This window comes from Micropterus dolomieu, linkage group LG17 (genome assembly GCF_021292245.1).
Source record: "Micropterus dolomieu isolate WLL.071019.BEF.003 ecotype Adirondacks linkage group LG17, ASM2129224v1, whole genome shotgun sequence".
Taxonomy (NCBI): Eukaryota; Metazoa; Chordata; class Actinopteri; order Centrarchiformes; family Centrarchidae; genus Micropterus; species Micropterus dolomieu.
This window is the reverse complement of record NC_060166.1, coordinates 25,272,430-25,295,835: the sequence shown is the minus strand read 5'-3', so window position 1 is coordinate 25,295,835 and position 23,406 is coordinate 25,272,430. Positions and strand designations below refer to the sequence as shown.

Here is a 23,406-nt window from a genome sequence, read left to right as displayed (position 1 = left end):
CCACCGCCCACCCGTGCTAGGCAGAGGGAAAACCCAAACGAACCCTCCTCCGCAGTGACATTGACTGGGCATGACCTGGTGGGTCAGACAGATGCGGGGCAGAGGTAGTCCGTCAACATGTGTATTTGTTAAAAAGTATTTGCACACATGAGGTGGAATCTCTTTCGATAAGATTCCTGTCTATTGTTTTTATTCGGTGTGTTTTTCAGATGCTGTACTGACAGAAGGTATAGATCCCATATGTTGTGGTAGCCTGTGGTTAATTCCACTGTTTATAAAACGCTGCCACTTCCCATGTGCTACTGCTGCTGCGGACTGGACCACATTCTTATCATCATACAGCTACTTATCATTTATGTTGGTGCGGTTTGCAGCCGCTTCCTTGCAAATCTGCATAAGAGCTAACTAAAAACAATTTCATATGATATACTCATCTATTATTTATCTTCTGTAGGCCTACTCATCTAATCATAGGCTATTTATTTTTGGCAAATCAAATCAGTAGGCCTACGCGCATGCAAAACCTTAAGTTGGCTATTGTATCTAAATCACAGTTGCATTACACTTTGAGTTGACTTTTTCCCACCAGTAGTTGCTTTCATGATACAAACATTGCGACTTCTCGTTTTCACTGTGTGTGCTGGAACACCGATGAGGAAATTTCAATGTTACGTTAGCTTTCATTTGCTGGCCCTCCTGCAGGCAGGCCGAGGGAATCCCCTATGAATACATATAAATCCATCAGATAAGAAGGCAGCAACACAGTGTTGATTTACCAGGCTCGACCAACGATATCAATCAGATCAGAAAGATGGCTATCTATAATTTCTGTAAGTCAGCAAGCCTGAAACACAGAATGAGATCTAAGATTGGCTACTATTTTTTCCCATATTGTTCTACTGTGTTTAGTCATGCAAGTTGAGCACCAGTAGGATTGTATAGACCCATAAGACGCATGTGTTTATGGTTGTTATTCTCTTGTCATGCAGACTTCGCCAGCTGTGTGCTTCTGCTGACTCTGAGCTGGCGCACATCCACGGGACTCCCGGTGCGCACTCCGAGCGCAGAAAAGTGTGGAGACTGTCCATCGCTCTTCAAGGACCTCCTGCGGAATCTCACGGGGCTTCTCGTCGGTGTGAGTACAATTTATTGTAGCATTTTTATGTTGTAATACTGTATTATTTCTTTGTTTTACTCTGCCACACACCTCTGTAGTTTGTTAACAATGAATAGCATTATCTTGTCTTACAGGATGTTTTGTGTTACGGCATCACCTCTGATACAGTGGTGGTGAGGAGCAAATCAGAGACAGTACTGGCCTGCGCACCCACTCTGAATCAGGTGAAACTTGTTGATTTAACAGTGAGATAAATTATGAATTTGGAGTTATTATTTAAAGACCAGCTCATGATTGAATTATCTTTACTTTTCTTGTAAGGCTATAAATCCTAATGATTCTTTGAGGCATATTTTTAATTTTTCAAAAAAGAAATGAGGATTCAGTTGTTTTTGTACTTAATTAATGGAAACAGCTATACCACCTATAATGGTATAAAGATGATTATGGGCATCTGGTGAAATTAGTTCATCAATAAATGGCTCATGTTTAAAATGTCTTTTATCCCACAGAACACAGGATGCATGATGCAAAGGAATTCATCCTTTAGTGAGGTATGCTTTATTTTTTTAATGCTCCATGATGCCAAATTGATATATATATTATAATTATAAATTATAAATCCAGTATCTATTTTACTTGAATAAAGCTTTACATTTGTGTTTGGTTGTCTACTCTACACATCATAATTGTGACATTATAGGCTACCCCCAATCACTTGTTCAAATTTTCAAATTTTTTATAATACAGACAGACAATTGATGGGTAATTTTTCTTGTTTGTCTTGACAGAGTGAATGTCTGAGGAACATCATGAAGGACTTGACCCACTACACCGCTGTTATTCAGTCTTACCGCAGCTCCACACTCATAAGTCCTGAGAAAGAAGTTCCACTTCTGGACCAAACTCTGGGAATAATACAGAGCCTGAGGATGGTGTGTTTATTTTGCATGTGTGGGAGGGGTAAAAAGAAAATACATAGAGTGAAACAGAGTCATGATTTTAAGTAGTGAGAGAGAATCTCCTGGGAAATAACGTTTGAAAGTCGCCTGACGAAATTTTCTTTGCTTTATACAGAACTGCTCCCTGACGCCGAATGGAGAGAACGACTCTACAGAGGTATTTTTCTATTCCTTCTTTTTTGTTTGTTCCCTATTTACTCCTCATCGTTCTGTCTTTAAGAGGAAAACTGAGATAAAATCTATCCTTGAAAAAAACATGCAGGGAAGTTAGGGTGGGTTTTTTTGTGATTATGTGTGAAACTGGAAGGTGATTATTGTGCATTCATGGTGTTTCCTTTTTGCATTGCCTTTTAGGAGGAAGCTGCCCAGATGTGGGGAAATGACACCTTCAGCAACAGGCAGGAGATGTGTAAGATGATGAGGGGCTTCCATGTTCGAACCATCACCATCAACCGAGCTATGGGCTATATCTCCTCAGGAGACCACAGGAAGTAAACATCCAGCAACCTCATCATCATCATCACCACCATCATAATACCACAATATCTTTTCTCCTTTATTTCATCCCAACTAAACAAGCCTTCTCGATCATTCACTACTATCATTTACAACTACTGACCAAGTAGTGCTTTACACTGCATGATTACTGCTCAGGCATAAGCTAGATGGCCAGACTCCAGTCTCTTCATACAGTGAGAGCTGAGTGACAGTCAAACTATTACTAAGGTTAGCAGTGGGGCCATTTTGGCCCATTTAAATATATGAATGTATTCCAATATTTGGGGGAATGTATCTATTTATTTATCTATTTATTTGTGATATATTTATTACATCTATTTATTTATTTATTTGATGGCCTGTGATGTTATTTATAATAAATATAAATAAATAAATATAAATATGTTTTGGTATCAAGTGTTGAAGTGGAAGTCATTTTTGACTGGAAGTGGTTGCAAATTAAAATAGAACTGATGATACTTACCAGTAATTACAGATAACACTACTGAAGAAAGAAGTAAGAAAGAAACAACCGGGAGACCTTCTTTTGTAATTCAGTCAACATTTATTCCACAGTTCTTCGGAGGGACTCAGATAGGATAGAAACCAAGTGCAAAAAGGACGGACTGGATTGTTGGTGGTATTACTGCATAATATCAGCATGGACAACCCTAAAATATTCGACATTTCAGATGCCATTTCTACAGCTTTTCCCAAATAGTGTTATCTAGAAACAGTGTCATTTGGCAACGGGTAAAAGAGAAACAAATCTGTCACTAATGCAGGGATGTTGAGAACATTTAAAATATGTCCAGAGGCATCTTACAGTATATTTTGTTTTCGTTAACTGTTCTAACCTCTACAGATATGAAATACGCCTTGAAAAGATGACTCGAAAAATATATGAATGTTGCTAGGCTGTAGCTGCACTCACACAGGTAGACTACTTAAATGAAGCCCTGAATCCAAATGCTTAGGATTTGGTTTTTTTCCCAACAGTGTACACTTTTGTAATACACACAAACAAACAACATTTACACTTTAACAAAACTCAAAATGAGCATTCTAGTCACGTGAGAGCAGGAATGGGTTCATAATTCAAGTTAAACAAAATAAACATAATTAAATGACTCAGTTTAGTTCTACAGGTTCAGCACAAATAGGCATAAACAGACAAAGTAGAAAAATAGATCACAGGTTTGAAAAAGTTGGTAAAAAAAAAGAGATTTACAAATATGCACAAATCTGCAGATATAAAAACGCAATTGAAAAAACATCCAAGATGTTTTTGGACAGTCACAAGCATATGCATGTGATGTAATGCCTACTTGTTTTTTAAAAAGTCCCACAAACATAACATTTAAAAGTGAAACAAGACACAGGTTGGATTTTTCCCATTTTTTGCAGTTTCAACACTGCAGCACCTACATTTACATGTGTTACTGGCTACACGATTAGCTACTAAATATTCTCAACAACCTCTACACCTCTTTACCTCGTGGTTATTGTTGAACATAATAATTCTAAGCATCAAATTCTGGCTACACAAACTTTGAACTAAATGAGGGAAAGTGCCCATTGAAAGATAAACAATGGCCCTTTTCATGTAATGCTGCAGGACAGAAGCCCATCAGTCAGTTTCATGTCCAGGCATGTTGTACAAAGGAGAAACACAAACTGAGAGCTGATGTTTGGTTCGTAGATCGACTCTACTTTGTTGTATTCCTGAGATTTAGTTTTTCTTCCAGATGGTGGCCTTTCACTTAGCTGCTCGATTGTTCATCATCTCTGAAAAATGACAAAAAACAAAACAGAATAACTTGTCTGCCCATTGTGTATGTGTGGTCATTAGAACCATGATGAATCTATGGATCCTTATTTTGATCAAACCGTAGAACAGTATAATATACATTACATATCTTATGGCCACCAGTGACAGTACTGAGCACTCTGGGCAGTGGGCAAGGAAGCAGTCCTGAACTATTTTTTTAATGGCTTGTACTGACTTAAATTGGTATTTCAGCCACCTAACTCATATTTCCCAGCTTATAGGTAGCTAAGAAGACATCTATCCACCAACATGCAGGAACACATTTGAGCAGATTGTGCTGTAATATAGAGCTCTGGATCAGGGCTAGTTAAATAAATAAAAGTATTAATTTTATTTTCCTGTGTGAGTGAGAATATAATTACATTTCAGCATTTGTAATGCTGTTCCCAACATCTATACGCTAGGATTAGGTCCAGACCGAAATATCTGAACTACTAGATGGATTGACACAGAATTTTCTAAATAAATTCATGATCCCCAGAGGATAAATCATACTGACTTAGGTGATACCCTGACTTTTCCACTACAACCACAGCAGGCTGACATTTGTGAATTTTAGCGAAATGTCTCAACAACTATTGAATGAATTGTAATAAAATTTGGTTTGCACATTCATGTTTTTTTATTATGTCTTTGGTTTGCAAGGACTCTGAGTTTTTATCTAGCGCCACCACCAACAGTTCAAAATGTCAATTTGTCCAGTACTTCAGTTTATGAACAAATACCTGCAAAACTGAAGACATTCCCATCAGCCTCAGCTGCACTTTGTAATTTAGTTCTAATTAGCACATGTTAGCATGCAAACACGCTAAACTACCATGGATAACATGGTAAACATCTGCTAAACAGCATGTTATCATTGTCACTGTGAGTCTTTCAGAATACTAACATTAGCGTTTACCTTAAATCACCACTATGTCTAAATATAGTCTCACAGTGCTGCTAGCATGGCTATAGACTCTTGGTCTTGATAGTTTTTTTATTGCTGGACTGGTTTATAAATTATCAAAATTATGGTCAATTGATGAAATGAATTGACTCATGATCATATTAGCTCTGGTGTTTTTTTATTATAATTATTAGATGGTTCATATGTTTGTCTGTAGTTTATTACCGTGCAGTGTCTGATGGACCTCATTTGGCAAGTCATCCAGTTCCTCCACACTTTTCCACAGGTGGTGCGCCGTGGCCTCTCCTGGCCTCCTTCTGCTCTTCCACTCCACCAGCATCTTCAGTTTCTGCATGGTCACATCTTTCTCTGCTGCCTGGATATCGTCCACTTCCCTGGAGTTCAGGTCTAGATAGATGGCCACCTGCTTCCACTCCTTCCCGAGCCGCTTGGCCACCTGCAGTAGCTGCTTCTCGGACATGTCCTGGCCCAGAGTCATCACTCTTTTGACTCCATCTGGAAAAGACACACAACACACACTGGTACTTTATTTCAGTATAATTTTAGACAGAGAGGTGCATTTGGAAGTAGGTTTTGGTAACTTGATTGGGCCTAAACAAAGATATGCTTCAAGTTCCTCTCAAATTACTAGTTAGTAAAAGACGTGGAAAGTCACCTGACTCGTCCTGCCATCGAGGTCTTTTACAGGCAGTTTCTTCTTCTGAGGGGCTGCTGCTCCTCTGTCTGCCTAGGAGAGATATAACCAGATATAACCTGTAGAAGCTGAAATCATGTTGTGATGGACAGATCTGATTAAAAGAAAGAAAAACAAGCAGCTTACTGTTTGTCCTTTTCCTTGCCTTTTTTTCTGTGTTATCCACACAGTCACCTAAGAGTAGAGAAAAAACAGATTGTCATCACTCTGGAGTAGAAACCACATTCGAACAAAGAAACATTTAAAACACCATGTGAACATGTTTTGGTTCATTTGAAAAATGTTTGCAAAACCTTTGACTATTCAAACAAACATAGCCTGATTTTAGCCACAACACCTAGATGATTTTCACCTGCAAATCATCAAATGTGACTAAATGCACTGGTACCTTCTCTGATGGTTGCGGACCACACAGTCTCCTCAGTGTTAATCTCTATGAGACACAGTTTAAAGGGAGGAGGCTGCTCAAAGAAAGCTTCAAAGTAGCCCTTCATCTTAGTCACAGCAAGGGTGAATTTCAAATCCTGCACAGAGACACATACACATAATGAAAAATGCTGTAACTGTGTAGTCAATGCATAACAAATGCAAACTTAACGAGGATGATGATGACGATGATAATGGTGTTGCACTTGACAGTCACAATACTGTAGTTTTCAACACATAAGTTGCAATATAAAAGATAACATGTGTGCAGACACACATGCACATGCAAAGAGACACACCTGAGGTTTGATGTCTCCCTCTGGCTCGCTCATGAGACGATACGTCCCCTCATCCAGTTTACATGTGGGAGGCTTGTCTATCTGAATGTAACGATTCTTGTAGCCCCGCACCTGTTTGTTTACATCCTGGTTCACATAAGGACAGCAGGTAGACAAGACGAGGCAGAAGATAAGTCAGTTTCTTGCAGATGACATTTTCCATAGTTGAAGTGGAAAAACTGAAGGCGTGTCTGAAGAACAAACCACTCAGAGTTCAGACCCGGTCAGTGACTGCTGGACAGGCTAGCATTATACACAGTGATGGAAAAAATCATCAGAAGGGAAAACACAAATTACTACAATTTTCCAGGTTAAAATAAATAAAGTATGATTATTCACTTGCTGCATCCTCTCCAACACACATGCTCACGCAACCACAAGCACACTTCCTGCGTGACCTCAGCAGCGCAGTGTTAAATGTTGTTAAATTACTCAGCATTATTGTCATGCAGCTGTCAGAATTATGTGGTGCGCTTACAGTAATACACACACCAGTTGCATCAGTACCATTTTGACACATACCACTGACATTTCTTACTTGACCATAAAGGCTAGTCTAAACAAAAGCACAAAATAACATATAATATATATCATAGTGTTTGATAAGGTCAATAACACCAGAGAGTCAATGATCACTTAAACAGATGCTCACATTTATGCGTATAGACAATATGATATAATGTAGTCTATCATAGAGTTTTTGCACTGTAATATACTGAATAATTTCATGACAACAACTCTCTGCTAGATTTTCACTTCGGTGTATTACACAAACCTGGAAATCTGGTGACTGTTCTATAAAGTATTACACCATCAACGCCAGTGAAATTACCAAAAATGAAGTGAAAGTTACATTTTGCCTCTAATACTGTTCTTACTTTTCAGACACAATTTCATAGGTATCATAGGCATTTTGCTGGAGTTTTATCCAGTACATTAGTTGGCATGATAGAAAGGTTGTGAAAATTTAGAGAGGCTCAGGTGATGATCTCATGAATGGAATATTTCTTTGTGCCGTGCATGTAAGGAAGTGTTTTTTTTGTTTGTCTTTCGTGGCACGTCAAGAGAAAAATTCCTCAATTAAAACACAAAATGTGCTTTGAAGTGAAAAGTCACGAGAAGGTTGACACTTTGGCTGACTCACATTATTTTAAAAGTGAATTGTTATTGGTTTTATGCATACGAAATGGTAATTAAATGTGAAATGTATTGGTGTCTTAAGAAGCTGGGCATTAGAAGTGCATCTAATAAACATCGGTGTATGTATTCAGACATAACATGTGTATCCACTAACATAATTGCAGAATTTCATCACCGTACAGGTACTGAAATATTACTGGTTCCTGAGTTATTATTATTATTATTAAGGTTCTTTTTTCAGTCACGACACTGACAAATTAAAGGCTCTACTTGAACGTGGTTTCCAAGAACTGAGTGCGGCAAAATGAAATAGGATCCTGCAACAACATGAAACATGACGTTTTGGAGAAATTAGACAGAGCAAAGACTGCCCGGACAGTGTTGCATTAGTAAAGAGTAGGAAGACTATCAATCGTTTGTTTTAGAGCCTGCTTGAGCCTACATTTTTTTTTAAAGAAATGAATCAATTTCCATGTCTGGGATGACTTTGTAACAATAAGACGCTCGCATTATTAACCAACACTCACCTTAATGTCAGATGAACTGTTGGTGGCCAGGTAGATGTGGAAGCTGTAATTGTTGTTGCTGTCACCGCCCAGCTGCTTGTAGACCAGGACCACCCCGTGGTGCTCTACAGATTGGCTCGTCTGAATGATGGGACCCACGGGTGACAGTGATGTGACATTCCACTTCACATGGCTACCTGAGTGGTCCATTGTCGGCTCGATGAGTGGACGGTTGTCCTTTATGTGCAGGACGCTGAATATCATCTCATTTTCTGGATCTGTGTCAGGATAAAAAAGAACAAGAAGGTCTTATCTTTCACCTAGAGCATCTTTAAATTATATATAAAAGATTATGATATTCACTAAAATTAACTATTTTCTGTAAAGGCCTTAAAATGGGTCGTAATCTTAATAATAAAGAATTGTACCTCACTTTCACAGACATAAGCTACATTCAAAACAACCTCCAGGTGACATCTTTGTCAGAAATATTGGATGTTCATAACATAACATAGAAGACACATAAGACTGAGACCACACTGATATCCATTCTTACCGGCAAGGCAGACAGAGTGAGGGAACTGGATGGACTTGAGGACAGACGCATCCTTATTGATTGTGTCCACGTTAAAGATGGGTCCAGCAAATTTCCAGGAGTCCCGGAGGAAGGCGCCGAACTTGGACCAGGACAGGACGGAGTACCGCACAAGCACCCGCTCCGATGCTTCAAACACCAGGCCGGTGACCGAACACTCATACGTGCCCTCTCCTTCCAGCTGCACCCTAAAACACAAACAGAGTCAGTGATGCTGTACATACAGAATCAATGTAAATGTGTGCAGAGCAGATCAGAGTGGTACTCACTGTAATCGTCCCTTAGTGATCCTCCTGGGCGTAACAAGCTCATAGCCACGGTTCTGTCAGACAAACCAACACAGTTTATGTGTTTGGACAATTATAACATCAGAGCTAAAACATTTTTAAAATACTATATATAGATATGCGCAAAGGAGGAAAGGCTTATACAAGGTCCTTTCCAATATCAGAGGAATGTCAAATATAAATCAGGTATAATTAAAAACATCAGGCAGACAAGACATTTAAAATCACCACATTTTACCAGACAAACATCTGGATTCAGAGCTCACCTGCTGGATGGCTTTGCATTTGTCACAGCATATGTTAAAGTGTCTCTCGTCTGTCAGAATGTGTGACAAAAAACGGGATGTTATTTAGAAGACAAGCTATCACCAGAAGATTAGTTGTGTTACATCGGTTATGTATATGCTTACCTTTCCCATTTGAAACCCCTGCTTCAGGCCCAGGGTCTGACTCTAGAGGATAAAACAAGTCCAATTATAAGCTCAATTACATGTCAAATCAAATTCTGTGTTCTGACATTTTGTGCTATAATTATGAAACAGGGTTGCCATTAAGATAAGGCTGTAGCCAACGTCCACTAAGTTACCACTAAAGTCATGGCAACTACGACAACAAGCTGACATGGCGGTCTGGATGTAAACAACTAACAAGACTGTTATAAAAAGTTGCATAGTCTGACAATACAGGTACTGATATTTTGTAGACACAATGTTGACGCATCGCACCGTGTTTGTCCTCCTCTGCATCAGCCTCTTTGTTGTCTGCAAAGAACACAAAGGAGATTAACTCAGTTAAAACGTTCTTAAAAAATAATTTTCTAGGGTTGATAATAGGATGTTGGTTCTTACCTCCCTCTCCGCCATCCTTCTCAGCGCAGCCTTCTGGTCAGAATGTCAGAACACGACGTAGGGTAGGGTGAGAAAGAGAGAAATGAATAGAACACAGTAGTTCAACATTTTGGAAACTACACTTCTACGAGATATAACATGTTACTTAGTGAGATTTAGATGTGTTGGTAGGCAGATTTTTTCTACCCCTGGACAGAGCCAGGCTAAGCTAAACTAACCATCTCCCGGCAGTAGCTTCATTTTTAATGTACAGATATGATGGCAAGAAACTGAATAAGCAAATTAAACTATTCCTTTAAGATGTGCGCTGTAATGGAGCAATTCAAAGTGTATCTCTCACCAGAATCCTCATCCTCCTCTTCATCCTCCTCCTCTCCCTCTGAGCTGTCCTCAGTGGACGTTCCTGTGTTCTCTTTTTGATAAAACAATATGCAACATGGACATGTGAGAGAGCTGAAACCTTTGCACCAAATTTCCAATGAACGATGCGTAAAAGGGATTCATGCCATGAAGGTAATATGACTTTGGAAATAAAATAAGGAATTAATCTTCAGAACAAATTAGATTTTCTGCAGATGGCAAAGTTTTGAAGAAGATGAAGATTTTGTAATAGTTATGTGGAAAGAACAAATGTCCGGTGTGATATATGTGCTTACCTGAACTACTGTTGTCACTTTCTGTCAGATTATCTGTAACAAATTAGCAATTGTTTTGAGGTCAGTGCGGTTTGGTCAGTAAAAACTGATGCAATAATGTCAAAATGTGAAAAAAAGTCCTTGTACATTTCCAAATTATTAGTCATTACTCTTACTACATCATTATTATTTTTTGTTAACTATATCATCATCATCTTTTTGGGAACTCACCACTTTTAAAGGTTTGATCACATCATCAACTCACTGCCCAACAGTTGATGTATGAACAGTTAGAGTCTTCAGGAAGAGTAAAGCTAGAGTGTCTTGTGTTAATTTATCCTTAGCAGGAACCACAACTCTACAGCAAAAACAAGCATACAGCACCCTATAATATGTAAAGCTTGTAGCTATCATCAGTCCTTTTCAACAAACCAATGTTTTGTTGTATAAGGGGGAATGCATATTTGTCTTTCTCGTGCAACATAAAAGCAGAGAAAACTTCAGGTTCAGCCACGTCATCTCCACACTCAGACTGTTTAAGAATTTCCTTACATAAGGAAAGTAATAATAGATGGACTTGTCTATTGAAATGTCAGGAAAAAAAGAGTAAAAGTACCAAATTTTATTTTTTGTCACTGGGGCTATTTCTTTAACAGGTGCAGCCCCAGTGGAGACCTCTACTTTTAGAGTACCTCTATGTTTGTGTGTGTGTTTAAAAAAAAAAAAACATCTTCATCCATATTAGTCATCAAAAAATCTCAGCATGTCTGACGTACACCACCAGGTTTTACATATCCATCATTCCTTAGCAGCTGAACTGTGGCTCCCTGTGAAGACGCCTGTGATGAGTGCCATGCATTAACATTCTGGCGCATTTATACAGAAGGGTCCAGAGGAGCTGCTTCTCCTCTCTTCCCAGCAGCGGTGAATGTCCGTGGGCCTAGCCATCTGGCTGGGTGCCTGGCCGGCTAATGGATGGAGCCCATCCTCTCTGGCCCGCAGAGTTTTATCTTAGACTAACAAGCAGATGCTGCCATCGCTGCTCCACTCGCCGCACCTCCCTCATCAATCTCTCTCCTCCACTCTGCTCGATCTGTCTGCTTCACCTCCCTCTGCACTCTCTCTCCTCCATTTCTCTCTCCTTGTCCTCATATGCCTCCCATGGCCAATCTCTTTCTCTGCTGCCTCATGTGGGCCAGCAGGCATCCCTCTTCACTCTGGCATGGGCGCTTCCCTTCATCAGACTGACAAACAAGGTGGAGAGCAAACACCCACATCCACACACACACTTGTCTACAGCCACAAAGGTTTGGATAGTTTAATGGGTGTTGCCTGCCATCTGCTGGTCTAAAAAAATATCAAAACCAAGGGCATGAAAGGGTTGATGTGTGGTGCACAGCAGTGGTTTCTTAACCTTTTTGGCTTGTGACTCCTGAAAAAGAAGCAAAGTCTGCTAAATTCAGTGTCTTGGTCATTGTCATTAAAATCAGTGTTTCTGCTACCTGTTATATTCATTAAGACATGGCAGGCCACCAACTTTGGCAGTATTGAGCCTATTACATCAGCATGAGGAGAGAAAAATTCAGATCATCACCAGTTGTATGTAAGTGTGTATCTATTATTACCAGGTCAACTACAGAGTGCTTTTTTTGCTATCTAATAAGTGTTAATTTGAGATCTCTAAGGGTCAGTTTAATCTGCAGAAAGATTATTTCTGGAGATATCACCAACTCAGAAACAGTCTACTTAAAATCTGTGAAATTTGTGAAAATGACAGGATAGGCCAAAAACAAGTTCACCATCAGCAGGCGTGAAAAGGTAGGCTAGGTCATATCCCACCCTGCGTCTCTTCCTAAAAAAACACTGGTTAGGTGAAACTGATGACTCATTGTGCTCTGTCCCTACAGTCCGATCTAGACAAACAAAATAATACAGCAAGCTCAATTTGCAGCTACCTGGTGGTGCAGTTAGCAAAAATAGCAAATGCAAAACTGGGGATACAAGTGAGTGTATGACTGTGCATAAATCTTGCTGCCCTTTAAAGGAAAATGATATGGAGATCAGTGAGGCCAAAGGAAGGAAGGAAAACAAAAGTAGTGACAAAATAATAGGATTTAAGCCTTTTAAATATTAAAAAGAGCCAGAGGACAGACACGGAGGGAGGGTGTTGAAAATGGGTTAATGTTTACCTTTGTGTTCAGGCGCAGGGATATCTCCGTCTCTGTAGGGCAGAGGAGATAACATTCAGACAACTTTAAATTAAAAGTGTGCAGCTGCAGGCTCTTCAAACCACTTCTGCTTTTCGAACACGAACACCCGTCGCATGAATTAGAAAAACAGGAAGCGTGTACAAGCGGCCTGCATCTCACTTTCTCACACTTCTCACATCAACCCATCCTGTCGAATGATAGATTCACCTTCCCACCCAAACTCCCACTCTGACCCACTTTCAGGGCAGTGTTGATAGCACAGGAAACCAGCTGTGGAAAGATACTAGCCGAGTACTTTTACCATTAAATAAAGCTGGTCAGATTCATGTGGACACTGCTTTCTGTTTAAGACACAGCAGTGGGGCTGGACGATTCATATTCGATATAATAATTTATTTAATTTTAGTGCTATTATATTGTGATGACAACATCATATGGTGTTCATATGGTCAGCTGCAAAATTCTGCTGTCTAATTGACTGATTCCAAGCACACTGTAATTAAAAATGAGTAATTGAAAGTTTTGTTTTGCACACATGAAAGCATATAAAGCATAACTTCATTGCATTGATTATAATTTTGATTATTTTGCTTGTGATTTTGGACACATCTGCCATATTGTGATATATATTATTAACGTGACATTAACTTCAACCATAACGCCCAGCCCTGCACGGCAGACGTCAACACCAGTTCCTCCTGACTATTTACCTCTGATATGTGATTTGTGCCTGACTATCCAGGAATGTAGTATATCAAACAAACAAAGATCTAAGTGCAATAGTTCAAATCTTGTATCTGAGCAGAGGACTGGAGCAACCTGTTGGCGCAGACAGAGCTTTAACAAGAGGCAACACGCCTGAGATCCATCAGGGAGAACAGACAGAGAGCCAACTCCACAAGAAGAACGAGTTCACCACCAGCAGAAGTAAAGTAGGTCATATCCCGTCTGGCGTCTTTTCCTAAAAACGCCAAACTGGGTGATCAAAAGCAAAATGATGCATCAGGAAATTAGGATTGTTAAGCCTGACCAATTTGTAGTCTTTCATTTGGCGTCTGTTAATCCTGATAAGGCACTGTAGTTTCCTTTGTTTTCAAACATCTGTCCAGGAAACACTGTTTTCTTCTGTTCAAGGTCAACTTGTTTGCGGCTCTGCCAAATAGTCACACCACAACAACACCGAGGCTCATATGTTGCCATGGTAATCCTCTCTTCCTCTGACAAAAAAGGTTGCTTTTTCATCGGCCAAATGTTTTCAGACAATGATTAAACTCCCTGCATGAGTTCTCAGACGTTCTACCTCCCTAATCCAAAATAAGATAACAAAATCCTCTGTTAGGGTGTTGGTCTGTGTCTGGCTGAAAGATAACGGCCATAACATTTAGGTCTTCATGCTTCCTACAACTTCCCATAAACATACTGAAGAGAGAAAACATCTGTGCGTAGATAAACAACTGTCAGCTGGTCCGCATCTACTGCACACAAGTACAAAAAAAAAAAACTGTTGGCCTTTGCTACCTTCAGTCATTAATATTAAACCTCACTACTTTCCCTATGATGTTTATAGTGGGGTCATAAACATAAAAAATAAACTTCCTTCTTATATATAGTTTCCTTTAAATTAAACCACTTACATGTTCCTCGCGAACATTTAATAGTAATTTCACTGAACATTTTAATACGTTGTAGTACAATGTTTGTAAAACCCTATGTGGTATTGTTCGTTCAGGGACTTTCCTTGTCCTTATTATGGGTGAATGATGACAAGGAGACAACTTAGTAGCATTAACAGAGGACAATGAGTCATCAGTATCACCTCACCTGTCTGTGGTTCACAATACAACTTTTAAAACATATTGTATTTATTACATAGATTGGTGAGAATCAGATGAGGATTATGCTCAGTTTTTAAATAAAAACTTTTTTAAATTAGACTATGTGTTGGTAAGAACATCTGTGTGTGTTTGTGTGTAACATGGCACATGTGTTTCAGAGCATTATCATAAAAATGTAAGTAGCAAGTTACATTTAAGTGCTTGTTTGTGGTCTACTGTAAGATAGGGTTACATTATCACATTTGGTTGTTTTTCTCTCCTGTAGCATTTTTTTTTGCTTTTGTAGTAGTCTCCTATAAAGTTGTTTCTGTTTATTAACCTATATTTAGATCGTAATCTCACGGTATCAAACACGCTACTCGCCCACTATAGTCTCTTCAAACAGCGTCATGATACATTGTTGTCAGTGAATCATCACATTGTAATAACACAGCAGCATGCAGCGCTGAGAGGCACCAACAGAGATCTCCTCTTCCTCTTTGTTTCTACATTCAGTTATACGAATTTATAACAAGGAAGCATTGTATAGTTCATGGTATATTTGTTTATTTTACTTAAAAAGCACAACCACATGAGCCCGACTGCCCGACAGCAACAAAAGACAGCACTTCCTATGTTGACGCTGAGCGATTTTAGCGCTGCATCCACTGCATGCATTACGTTGTCTAAACTGCACACGATGAAACACAAACACTCATATAAAGCCAGAGGCCAAAACTCATCTGTTTTTTTCGTGGTAACAACAAAAAGTCTTACCCGTCCTCCAAGTGACAAGAGGCTCCGCAGCTCGCCATCTTCGCCACCATCCTCCGTCTGTAAGCAAACCCCGTTATACTTTCTGTTAGCTCAGCACCTGCGCGTTAAGAGCACCTGAAAGGCAATACGATCCTATCATTGGCAATCAGTGTCTTGTTAAAGCGCTAGGTAGTAATTGAGGCAATAATGGATATCGGAGCCCTGGCGGCTGAACTACTTCTTAACATCAATTAGTCCCGCAGCATCTCCTCTTCAGCAAAACAAAACATCTGGATGTGACAAAAAAAGGCGATCATAGTTTCCAAAAATCTGAAAAGAAAACAGCGAGTCTGTCGTTCTGCAGTGTACATGTGGATGTATTGTTTCATTTCACAAATAGGCTACTGCGCTTGGGTGCAAGCAGTTTAAGAAAACAGATCTTCACATCATGTTGTTCAATGCTGCGCTGGTTACAGCAGAAGGTGCAGTCTTTAAGATCAGCGGTGCTGCGCAGTTGCGGCGCAGTACGTGAAAGCACACCAATGACCGCCACGTGTGGGCGGGGTGCAGCATCCCGCCTTCTGCACGAGCTTTGTGAAGTTTTGTGGATGATTTACAGCCAGGCTTTAACCACTTTTTTATATGTCAAGAATATATTTAGGATTAGTAGCGCAGAAGAGGAGATGTTCGCTGTGACACATTATACTAAAATCAGCTGCATGTCTGACCCTGTTGTTTGTGGAATGATAACAGAAAAGAAAACCACTTAACATTTTAGACATTTGTAGATTCCCCATGCATAGTAAGTTTTTTGCATTACTTTACACACCCAACAGTTTATAAGTACTAGACTAAGTAAAGAGAAGGAGAGTTGAAAATAACAAGAAAAACAGATATTCTGTTTACCCGGCTTTCAAAATAAGATGTCTGCATTCATCTGGGACATATTTGTACTTTTTCTCCCGCACATAAAAGAAGCAGCCAGCACTCCACAGTGCAACTAGGTCACTTTGAGCGGGAAACGTGCACATCAGATTGTAGAGATCCCTGCATTACCGTAAAGGCACCACCAGATGTCACATTAGACAACAAAACAAGTACATACACAGCACCAAAACTATGCCTCCCCTAAATATCCTTGCACCGGAAGACACATTCAAACTACATTCACGATGGTTAACCTAGCAAATTGTTTAAATGAAATGTGTAAGGAATCAAAGTATCCATCTGTGGCATAAACTCACTGTCCATCAGAGAGAGCAAGAGAGGGACAGCTTTCTGTGAGCGTCTGAGATCCAATGGGAAGAATGAGGGAAGTATCAAGGGCTTTCCTATTGATCTTCCTCTCATTGATCTTTTTCCTTTTCTCCTCTTTCCATCCATTCGTCCAACTTTCATGGCTGGATATGTAGTTTGCAGAGGGGAGGAGAGAGAGAGAGAGATGCCGCAGACTAACAGGGACATTATTCAAGTCTCAGAGTATTAAGGGAGAGATCAGCTCCTCAGTGAAGGGAGAGACAGTACAACATCAGACTCTGTGGTGAGACGATACCCCCAATACCTCAGGAAATTAGAGGAGATAAAGTGAGAGAAGTGGAGGAGAGGTTAGACAGAGGGGAGGACAGAGAAGGTCAGGAGGAGAGGAGATGAGAGGAAGTGAGAGAAAAGATTAGCTCAGAGAATAGACGAAGACATTCAAGTCATTTCAAGTATGAAATTATCAGAGCTGGAGGCTTGAAACTTGAAACTTGGACTTGTCTGCCTAAAGATTCAACTAGACTTTAGAGAAAAAGCTAGTGAGACTTGACCTCAGATCAACAGATGTTTAACAAGACTATGACTAAAGCCACTCTAGCAGCTCTGCGAGGCTGTACTGGCAGGTATAAACTTTGTTTATGCCACCTCATGAATTACACTCATGCAACTTTAGGTCTGCTCAAGACCTATGCCCCTCTGCGGTGGCACTATGACACAACCCCCCCACCAGAACCATGAATGTAAGTACAAACCTTTATGCCAATTCTTCTCTATCAAGAGATGTTGAGATATTTAAGGATAAGTGATCATTTCTGACCAGCTGGTGGTGAGGGAAAGTCAGACGATCACCAAAGTCACCAAGGTTCATCCTCTGGGGATCATGAATGGCTGTACAAAATGGAACCTGAATTTATCCAATAGTTGTTGAGATTCTCCACTCCGGTGGACTTACCGACTGATCTATAGAGCCATGCCTTGAGTGTGACAGATAATGCAACTCTGTTGTGCATTTTACTCACATATAGATGCTTTGGTTCTTTACAGGCAACTAGACATTTAATGCACTGTTTTCCCTTTTTTTGGCTATTGTGCTATTGTTAGCATGTTAACCATTGATAGACTGGAAATATTTGCTTTTTGACTTGAGACATGCTTTGGACTTAATCCAAAAATATTTTTTTTAAACCGCCCTGGAAATTATATATTTCCCTATTGTGTTGTAATCATAAAAATCTGAACTAAGAGATCTTTTTAAAAAACAGGTATTGGGAAAGGTCTCAAGGTATCAAAAAGAAACCCTGACATAATCTTTCTCTCAGTGGCTCAGTTAAAACAGTCTTTCACTGTGTGTATGTGTGTGTGTGTGTGTGTATTATTATGACAAGGCTTTTTTTTTACAGATCGACCAACCTGTTTGGAAACGATGATGTCACACACCCTAGAGGGTTAATATGAGCCCTCATTGTGCAGACTCATTATCCATCACATAGACGCACACATGCTCTGAATAACACAAAAACACACAGTCACTTGCATATAAGGATACTCAGTCAGGCAGGAAGAAAACCCATTACTCTGTGCTCAAACATTCTCTTTATAACATACATGTATTCACATACAGAGATGCACAAAAGGTGTCCTCTTACTCTGGAGATGAGAAAGGCCATATCCTTTCAATTTCAATGGGTTGAGTTATCACTGGAAAGATCCATAGTAACAAAAGAGCCGTGCCTGCATAAAGACGCTGGAGAGAGGTGAACAAGGACAAAGAGCAACACCTTTGCATTGAGAAAATGGGAGAGAGGCTCTGGAGATCGTCCAGCCACAAGAGATTTCAGATGCAACCTCATTTAATCACACACAACGGAACAATGCATAATGTGCGTATATAACAGTTGGCATTTCTTTAAAATTCATTCCTGTGCATTTAGTAGGGTAAATGCCCTATATGAGACAGCAACAGTGCAAAACAGAGCAGTGTTGTTCTCAGATACAGGGATTTGAATCACCAAGAGAAAAATGTTAATTTGATTTGATAGCAGACCAAATCCTGGACTTGCATTCAAACGCTAGTGACTTGCGACTTGCTTACGGCTTACCTCACTACCGAACACCCCTTTTCACTTTGATTTCATTTTGATTATCTACCCGGCCTCTATTTGTTTGTTCTTTATTTTTATACATTTTATTGTTTTTCAGCAGTCACCTCGGTTTGCTGTTGTCGTCGTCTGTTCCCCCCCCCACCTCTTGGCTTGAGATGTTTTATGAGTCCCTTGGGGTTTTTTTCATCTCACCCACACAGTTTACACTTTTGTTTTCTATTTTCAGTGATTTAGATGATGTTTTTGTCATGTTTCTCAAAAAGCACTATAACAACACCAGTTTTCATTATGCCCCTTTATTTCAACTGTTGATGCTGTAAATTAATTTTAAAAATATAGAAGTCTTTACAGTATAGTGTCGAAGCCAGTACACTCTGCCCTCTCTTACACAACCCCCTCCACTTATTGCTCTATATTATACTAAGCCTGTCAGCATTTTTGTTTAAAGTGTGTTATGTTATGGCCTTGTTCTGCTTCTATCTTTCCCACTTTCTCTCTCTGTGTTGTTGATTTCTTATTTCAGAGCCCTCTGGAAACTTTGTGCATTCTGGGACCACAGAAGGACGAGGGTTCCTGGGATTTAATGCGGGCATTTGGTAGGAGGGACACAACCGTAGGCCGTTGTCTAGTCACCCCTCATCCTTTAAGTGTGACTCAACGCAGCGCCTCCACTCAAAACATGTGGGAATGGGAAAACGTTATCCTATATTTAACTTCCAGGTGTCTGTCTGGTTTGCCTGTATATGTATGTATGTATGTGAGTCCCAGTAGGCTAACTGAGTCATCAGCAGCTGGGTGTTGGTAGACAATTTATCTTATATGGGAACAATGAGTTTGTCCTTGGTTGGGGGCTTTTAAAAGTCTAGGAAAAACTGTGAGTATGCCCCATAATCACCCCCCTCTGATGAGAACTTTCCCCATTAAATGTGTTTGAGGTTGGTGTGTGTGTATATTAGATCTGTGTGATATGCAGAGAATTAAACAAAAAGTGTCCGCTGACTATCCTGCTGTGTCAGCCACATAATACCGCAAAGTTTAATGCAAAAGAGAAACAGCTCCCCTACTTATAAAGAGTAAAACATCCTGGTATTGTCCCTTCTTTTGACAATAGCCCCTGGTCAAAGAATTTTTAAATTTATTAGAATCATTAGATTTTTTACAATGCGTTTTGGGTCCAACTCATGAACGTGGTCATACGCTTGACCTTGTATTATCTCTGGGATTCTCTGTTGATAGCGTGAAGATTGTTGATAGTGTTTTTTCTGATCATAAGACTATTATTTTAAATTCTAACTTTCCTTGTGGTGCGCAGGGTAATATTGTTTCGTGTTGGCTTGCGAATAACTTTCTCCAATTAAATGAGGATAAGACCGAGATGATTTTATTTGGAAATAAGGGGTGTGTGGATGATGACTGCCTGGGGTTGTTTTCTGGGAAAAAACTGTCTAGCGTGAGGAACCTTGGTGTCATTTTTGACTCTGAGCTTAAATTTGACCGGCAAATCAATGCTGTCGTTAAGAATAGTTTCTTCCATCTTAGATCAATATCTAAATTGAAATCTATCCTCTCTTTCGACAATATGGAGAAGGTTGTTCATGCCTTTGTGTCATCCCGTTTGGATTATTGTAATGTGCTGTATCTGGGTGTGAGTCAGGCTTCTCTCTCCCGTTAGCAGCTCATTCAGAACTCAGCAGCCAGACTTTTAACGGGTACTAAGACGAGAGAGCACATTACTCCGGTGTTAATTAAATTACATTGGTTACCCATATGATACAGAATTAAATACAAAGCGTTGTATGTTTTTAAGTCTCTGCATGGCCTAGCACCAGAGTATGTTACTGATTTAATCAGCCGCTGTCAATCCAGTAGATCTGTGCGCTCAAATGATCAATTGCTTCTCATGGTTCTCTTTTATACCTTCTGTACAGAGCTCTGGTTCCACTTGTGCTGTTGAAAGTTGAGTTGAGTTGAGTTGAGTTAATTAATACATAATTTCTTACACAGAAAGTAACATTAGTCAGGTTTGTGAGAAGGGACAGGATTCTGAAAAGGTAAAAAGACACATCTATATACATTCTTTCTGGCAACATGATGTTCCCATTTGAAGAGAAAGCAGCAACGCTGAGTCAAATCACTTAGTGCCATTACCCATCAAACAATGATAGCAATGTATAATGGCCTAAGATCATCATAAGGGATGTAAAGTCAAAAAGCCCAACTCATCAGAATTATTAAGAGCTCTTAGTAATTCCCCGAGACAGAAAGAAAATTCTACTCCTCTCTCTTCTTAAAGCGCAGGTTTTCTCCTCAAAGTTAGTCGGGATTCTGATTCTTCTCCGAGCCAAAAACTACACATCGCTGGGAGAATAAGCTGCACAGAGGTAAGAGGCGCAAACTTTCTTTCAAACATATTTGCTAGAAGTGACCACATCCACACGCTTGTTCAGTAGAGTTCTGAGGGAAAGCTCAAAGTTTACACCCCGCTGTGTTTGAAATGAAGTCGGTCCAGTGACCTATGTCACATGTCATCCCTTCCGGCTTCCATTTGCCGTGTCCCTCTCAACCACATGTTGTTCAGTGACGCAAAGAAAACAGGGGGAAAATGCTTGCGACTTTACAAAGACGCCCACACAAACGAGCCAAAACATAAATATAGTTGCCCCACACTCTCAACACAAACACACGCACATACCTCTGGTACCTCTGAGCCAGCGAGCGATAAGATTAGAGGAAGTACGTGGGTGTGAAATAGCTGTGGTGTGGGACTTTCTGGATTCACACAATCTACACTGACTGTAGGCCCTGCTTTTTATTAGAGTTCAAGCTGATGGGAATTCACAGACGCTGGTGACACCCACACGTATCCTGCAATTCTGGCCTATGAACTACACAGATAGAACATACACACATTAAAAAAGACGAAACTTGTGCATTCATCCTCCATAGTCTGCAAATCCGTACATAACTATTCTTACACATGCTTACCTAGCAAGGGATGCTTTATACAATGTATGTGTGGACATTCACATCATGTAAAGGTCAGACTGTTTCCTTAAATACAGAGAGTAAAGAAGCTAAAGAGGGTGAAGTTGGTCCCAGGGCAGTAACACTGGGGTTGCGAAACCCAGAACCATCAGTGGGTCCATTAACAAAGCCAGAGTCCTGACAAGGCTCTCTTTGTTTCATAATTAATGCAAACGTGATAACCGTGACATTGACAGTTGGGAGGTCTGTACATCAACGTCTCTCACACATGAAAATGAACGCTGCCATTCATCATCACGCAGGGCTAATGGACCCCATAAGACTGAATTCTTAAGCACAACACAAGAGACCTTTGTGCCAGATTAATGGAAGCATCCAGCACAGCACATTTATCACAGTGATAGCATAGTATAGTGTTTTCACTTTGATAGCCACACAGGAGGCTGCAACTTCAAATTATTGTGTTAGTTAATGCAACATGAGCAAAGTTGCCTTTGTGTTGCTGTTGTTAACAGATTTGTTGTGTACATACTTCTCACAGTTTCATCTCAATCCACCTTTCACATTCTACATCACTCTATCAGTATCTCCGTTTCTGCCTGTGTGCATCAAGGACTCACGAGTCCCATGACATCTGTTAGAGCACGGAAACACCGCTTTCTGTGAATATACTACACATTACGAGAAAACAAAAAAGACTTGTCCTTTTCCGTTTCCTGTGGGATATTGTTGGTCTTCAATTAGTTTGATGTGTTTGCTGAAAGCTTCTCTAGATGGACGAACAACGGGGAGGGGGCGATAAAAAAAAAGAGAATTTATTCAATCAATCTTACTCACACAAGAACAACACTTTGTGGTGGATTTCAGGGAAAGGGGGGAAAAGAAGCAGGATGTGGTGGGTTAGAAACAGACTTGAAGAGGAGAAATAGTCAGAGAAAGAAGACAAACAAGACAGGAAAAGGAGTGGATTATATTTTAATATATTGTCATCGAATACATGTGATCAGTGAAAAACATCAAAGACTAAAAGTGGGGAAGTTACGTAATGTAATATATTTAATTTATACTTCCACTTTTGTTCAGGGTGAATAAGGTCCTTTATTATGTTATTTCTTATCTTGCTTACATGGATTGGATTTGGGTGTGATTAAAAAGTCAAATGCTCTCAAGTATTCCTCTACACTGTGGAGATAGCAGCATGTTTCTCCTTTTTCCAAAGAGCGAAAGGCTGTGATCAAAAATAGCTGTTCTTCCCTATACATGTCAATAAGAATAGCAGAAGTGCTGGGAAAGCCCTTGAAACAAAGGAACTGAAAAGGGTTTCTCTCAGAGCCACTGTCCACAGGCTATTGATTGTGTATTTGTTTATTTGGTTACAAGGGAGCCCGGCGATCGCGTTTCCCTAATCGAGGCAGATTGTAGAAAGAAATACGATGCTGCATAAATTAGGCTGCGTGATGTTACCCTTCTACTGAATTTCATGTCATAATGCTCC

At 39.9% G+C, this 23,406-nt stretch overlaps 2 protein-coding genes across 4 annotated transcripts; one reads left to right on the top strand and one right to left on the bottom strand.

Annotated features, from left to right (window-relative positions):
- Window positions 1-811: 811 nt before the first annotated feature.
- Window positions 812-2,855, top strand: il12a (interleukin 12a). The gene is given in 7 exon segments (XM_046074706.1): window positions 812-830; window positions 990-1,129; window positions 1,216-1,341; window positions 1,630-1,671; window positions 1,909-2,052; window positions 2,195-2,236; window positions 2,437-2,855. Coding segments are annotated over 7 exon segments (651 nt in total). The 3' UTR covers window positions 2,575-2,855.
- Window positions 2,856-3,122: 267 nt separating this feature from the next.
- Window positions 3,123-15,979, bottom strand: si:dkeyp-97b10.3. Of its 3 annotated transcripts, XM_046074767.1 has the most exons (18): window positions 15,806-15,979; window positions 15,589-15,702; window positions 12,977-13,008; window positions 10,809-10,841; window positions 10,493-10,564; window positions 10,153-10,185; window positions 10,030-10,065; window positions 9,715-9,756; window positions 9,571-9,620; window positions 9,287-9,339; window positions 8,979-9,205; window positions 8,444-8,700; window positions 6,738-6,863; window positions 6,401-6,536; window positions 6,139-6,186; window positions 5,974-6,045; window positions 5,523-5,813; window positions 3,123-4,365 (listed from the first exon to the last, which is right to left on the bottom strand). In XM_046074767.1, the coding sequence occupies exons 2-18, from the start codon at window positions 15,636-15,638 to the stop codon at window positions 4,337-4,339; spliced, it is 1,587 nt and encodes a 528-aa protein (XP_045930723.1). In that variant the 5' UTR covers window positions 15,639-15,702; window positions 15,806-15,979; the 3' UTR covers window positions 3,123-4,336. The 3 variants fall into 3 exon arrangements, with proteins under 3 accessions (XP_045930723.1, XP_045930722.1, XP_045930724.1); XM_046074766.1 differs by having other exon boundaries at window positions 15,589-15,979; XM_046074768.1 differs by having other exon boundaries at window positions 10,153-10,182; window positions 15,589-15,979.
- Between the last annotated feature and the right edge of the window lie 7,427 nt (window positions 15,980-23,406).

Coding starts and splice junctions, on each gene's coding strand:
- si:dkeyp-97b10.3 (XM_046074766.1), bottom strand. CDS start 15,638: ATGGTGGCGAAGATGGCGAGCTGCGGAGCCTCTTGTCACTTGGAGGAC. Junction 9,340..9,570: donor AATGCAAAGCCATCCAGCAG/GTGAGCTCTGAA, acceptor TTTGTCTGACAG/AACCGTGGCTATGAGCTTGT. Junction 4,366..5,522: donor GGTCCATCAGACACTGCACG/GTAATAAACTAC, acceptor GTCATTTTTCAG/AGATGATGAACAATCGAGCA.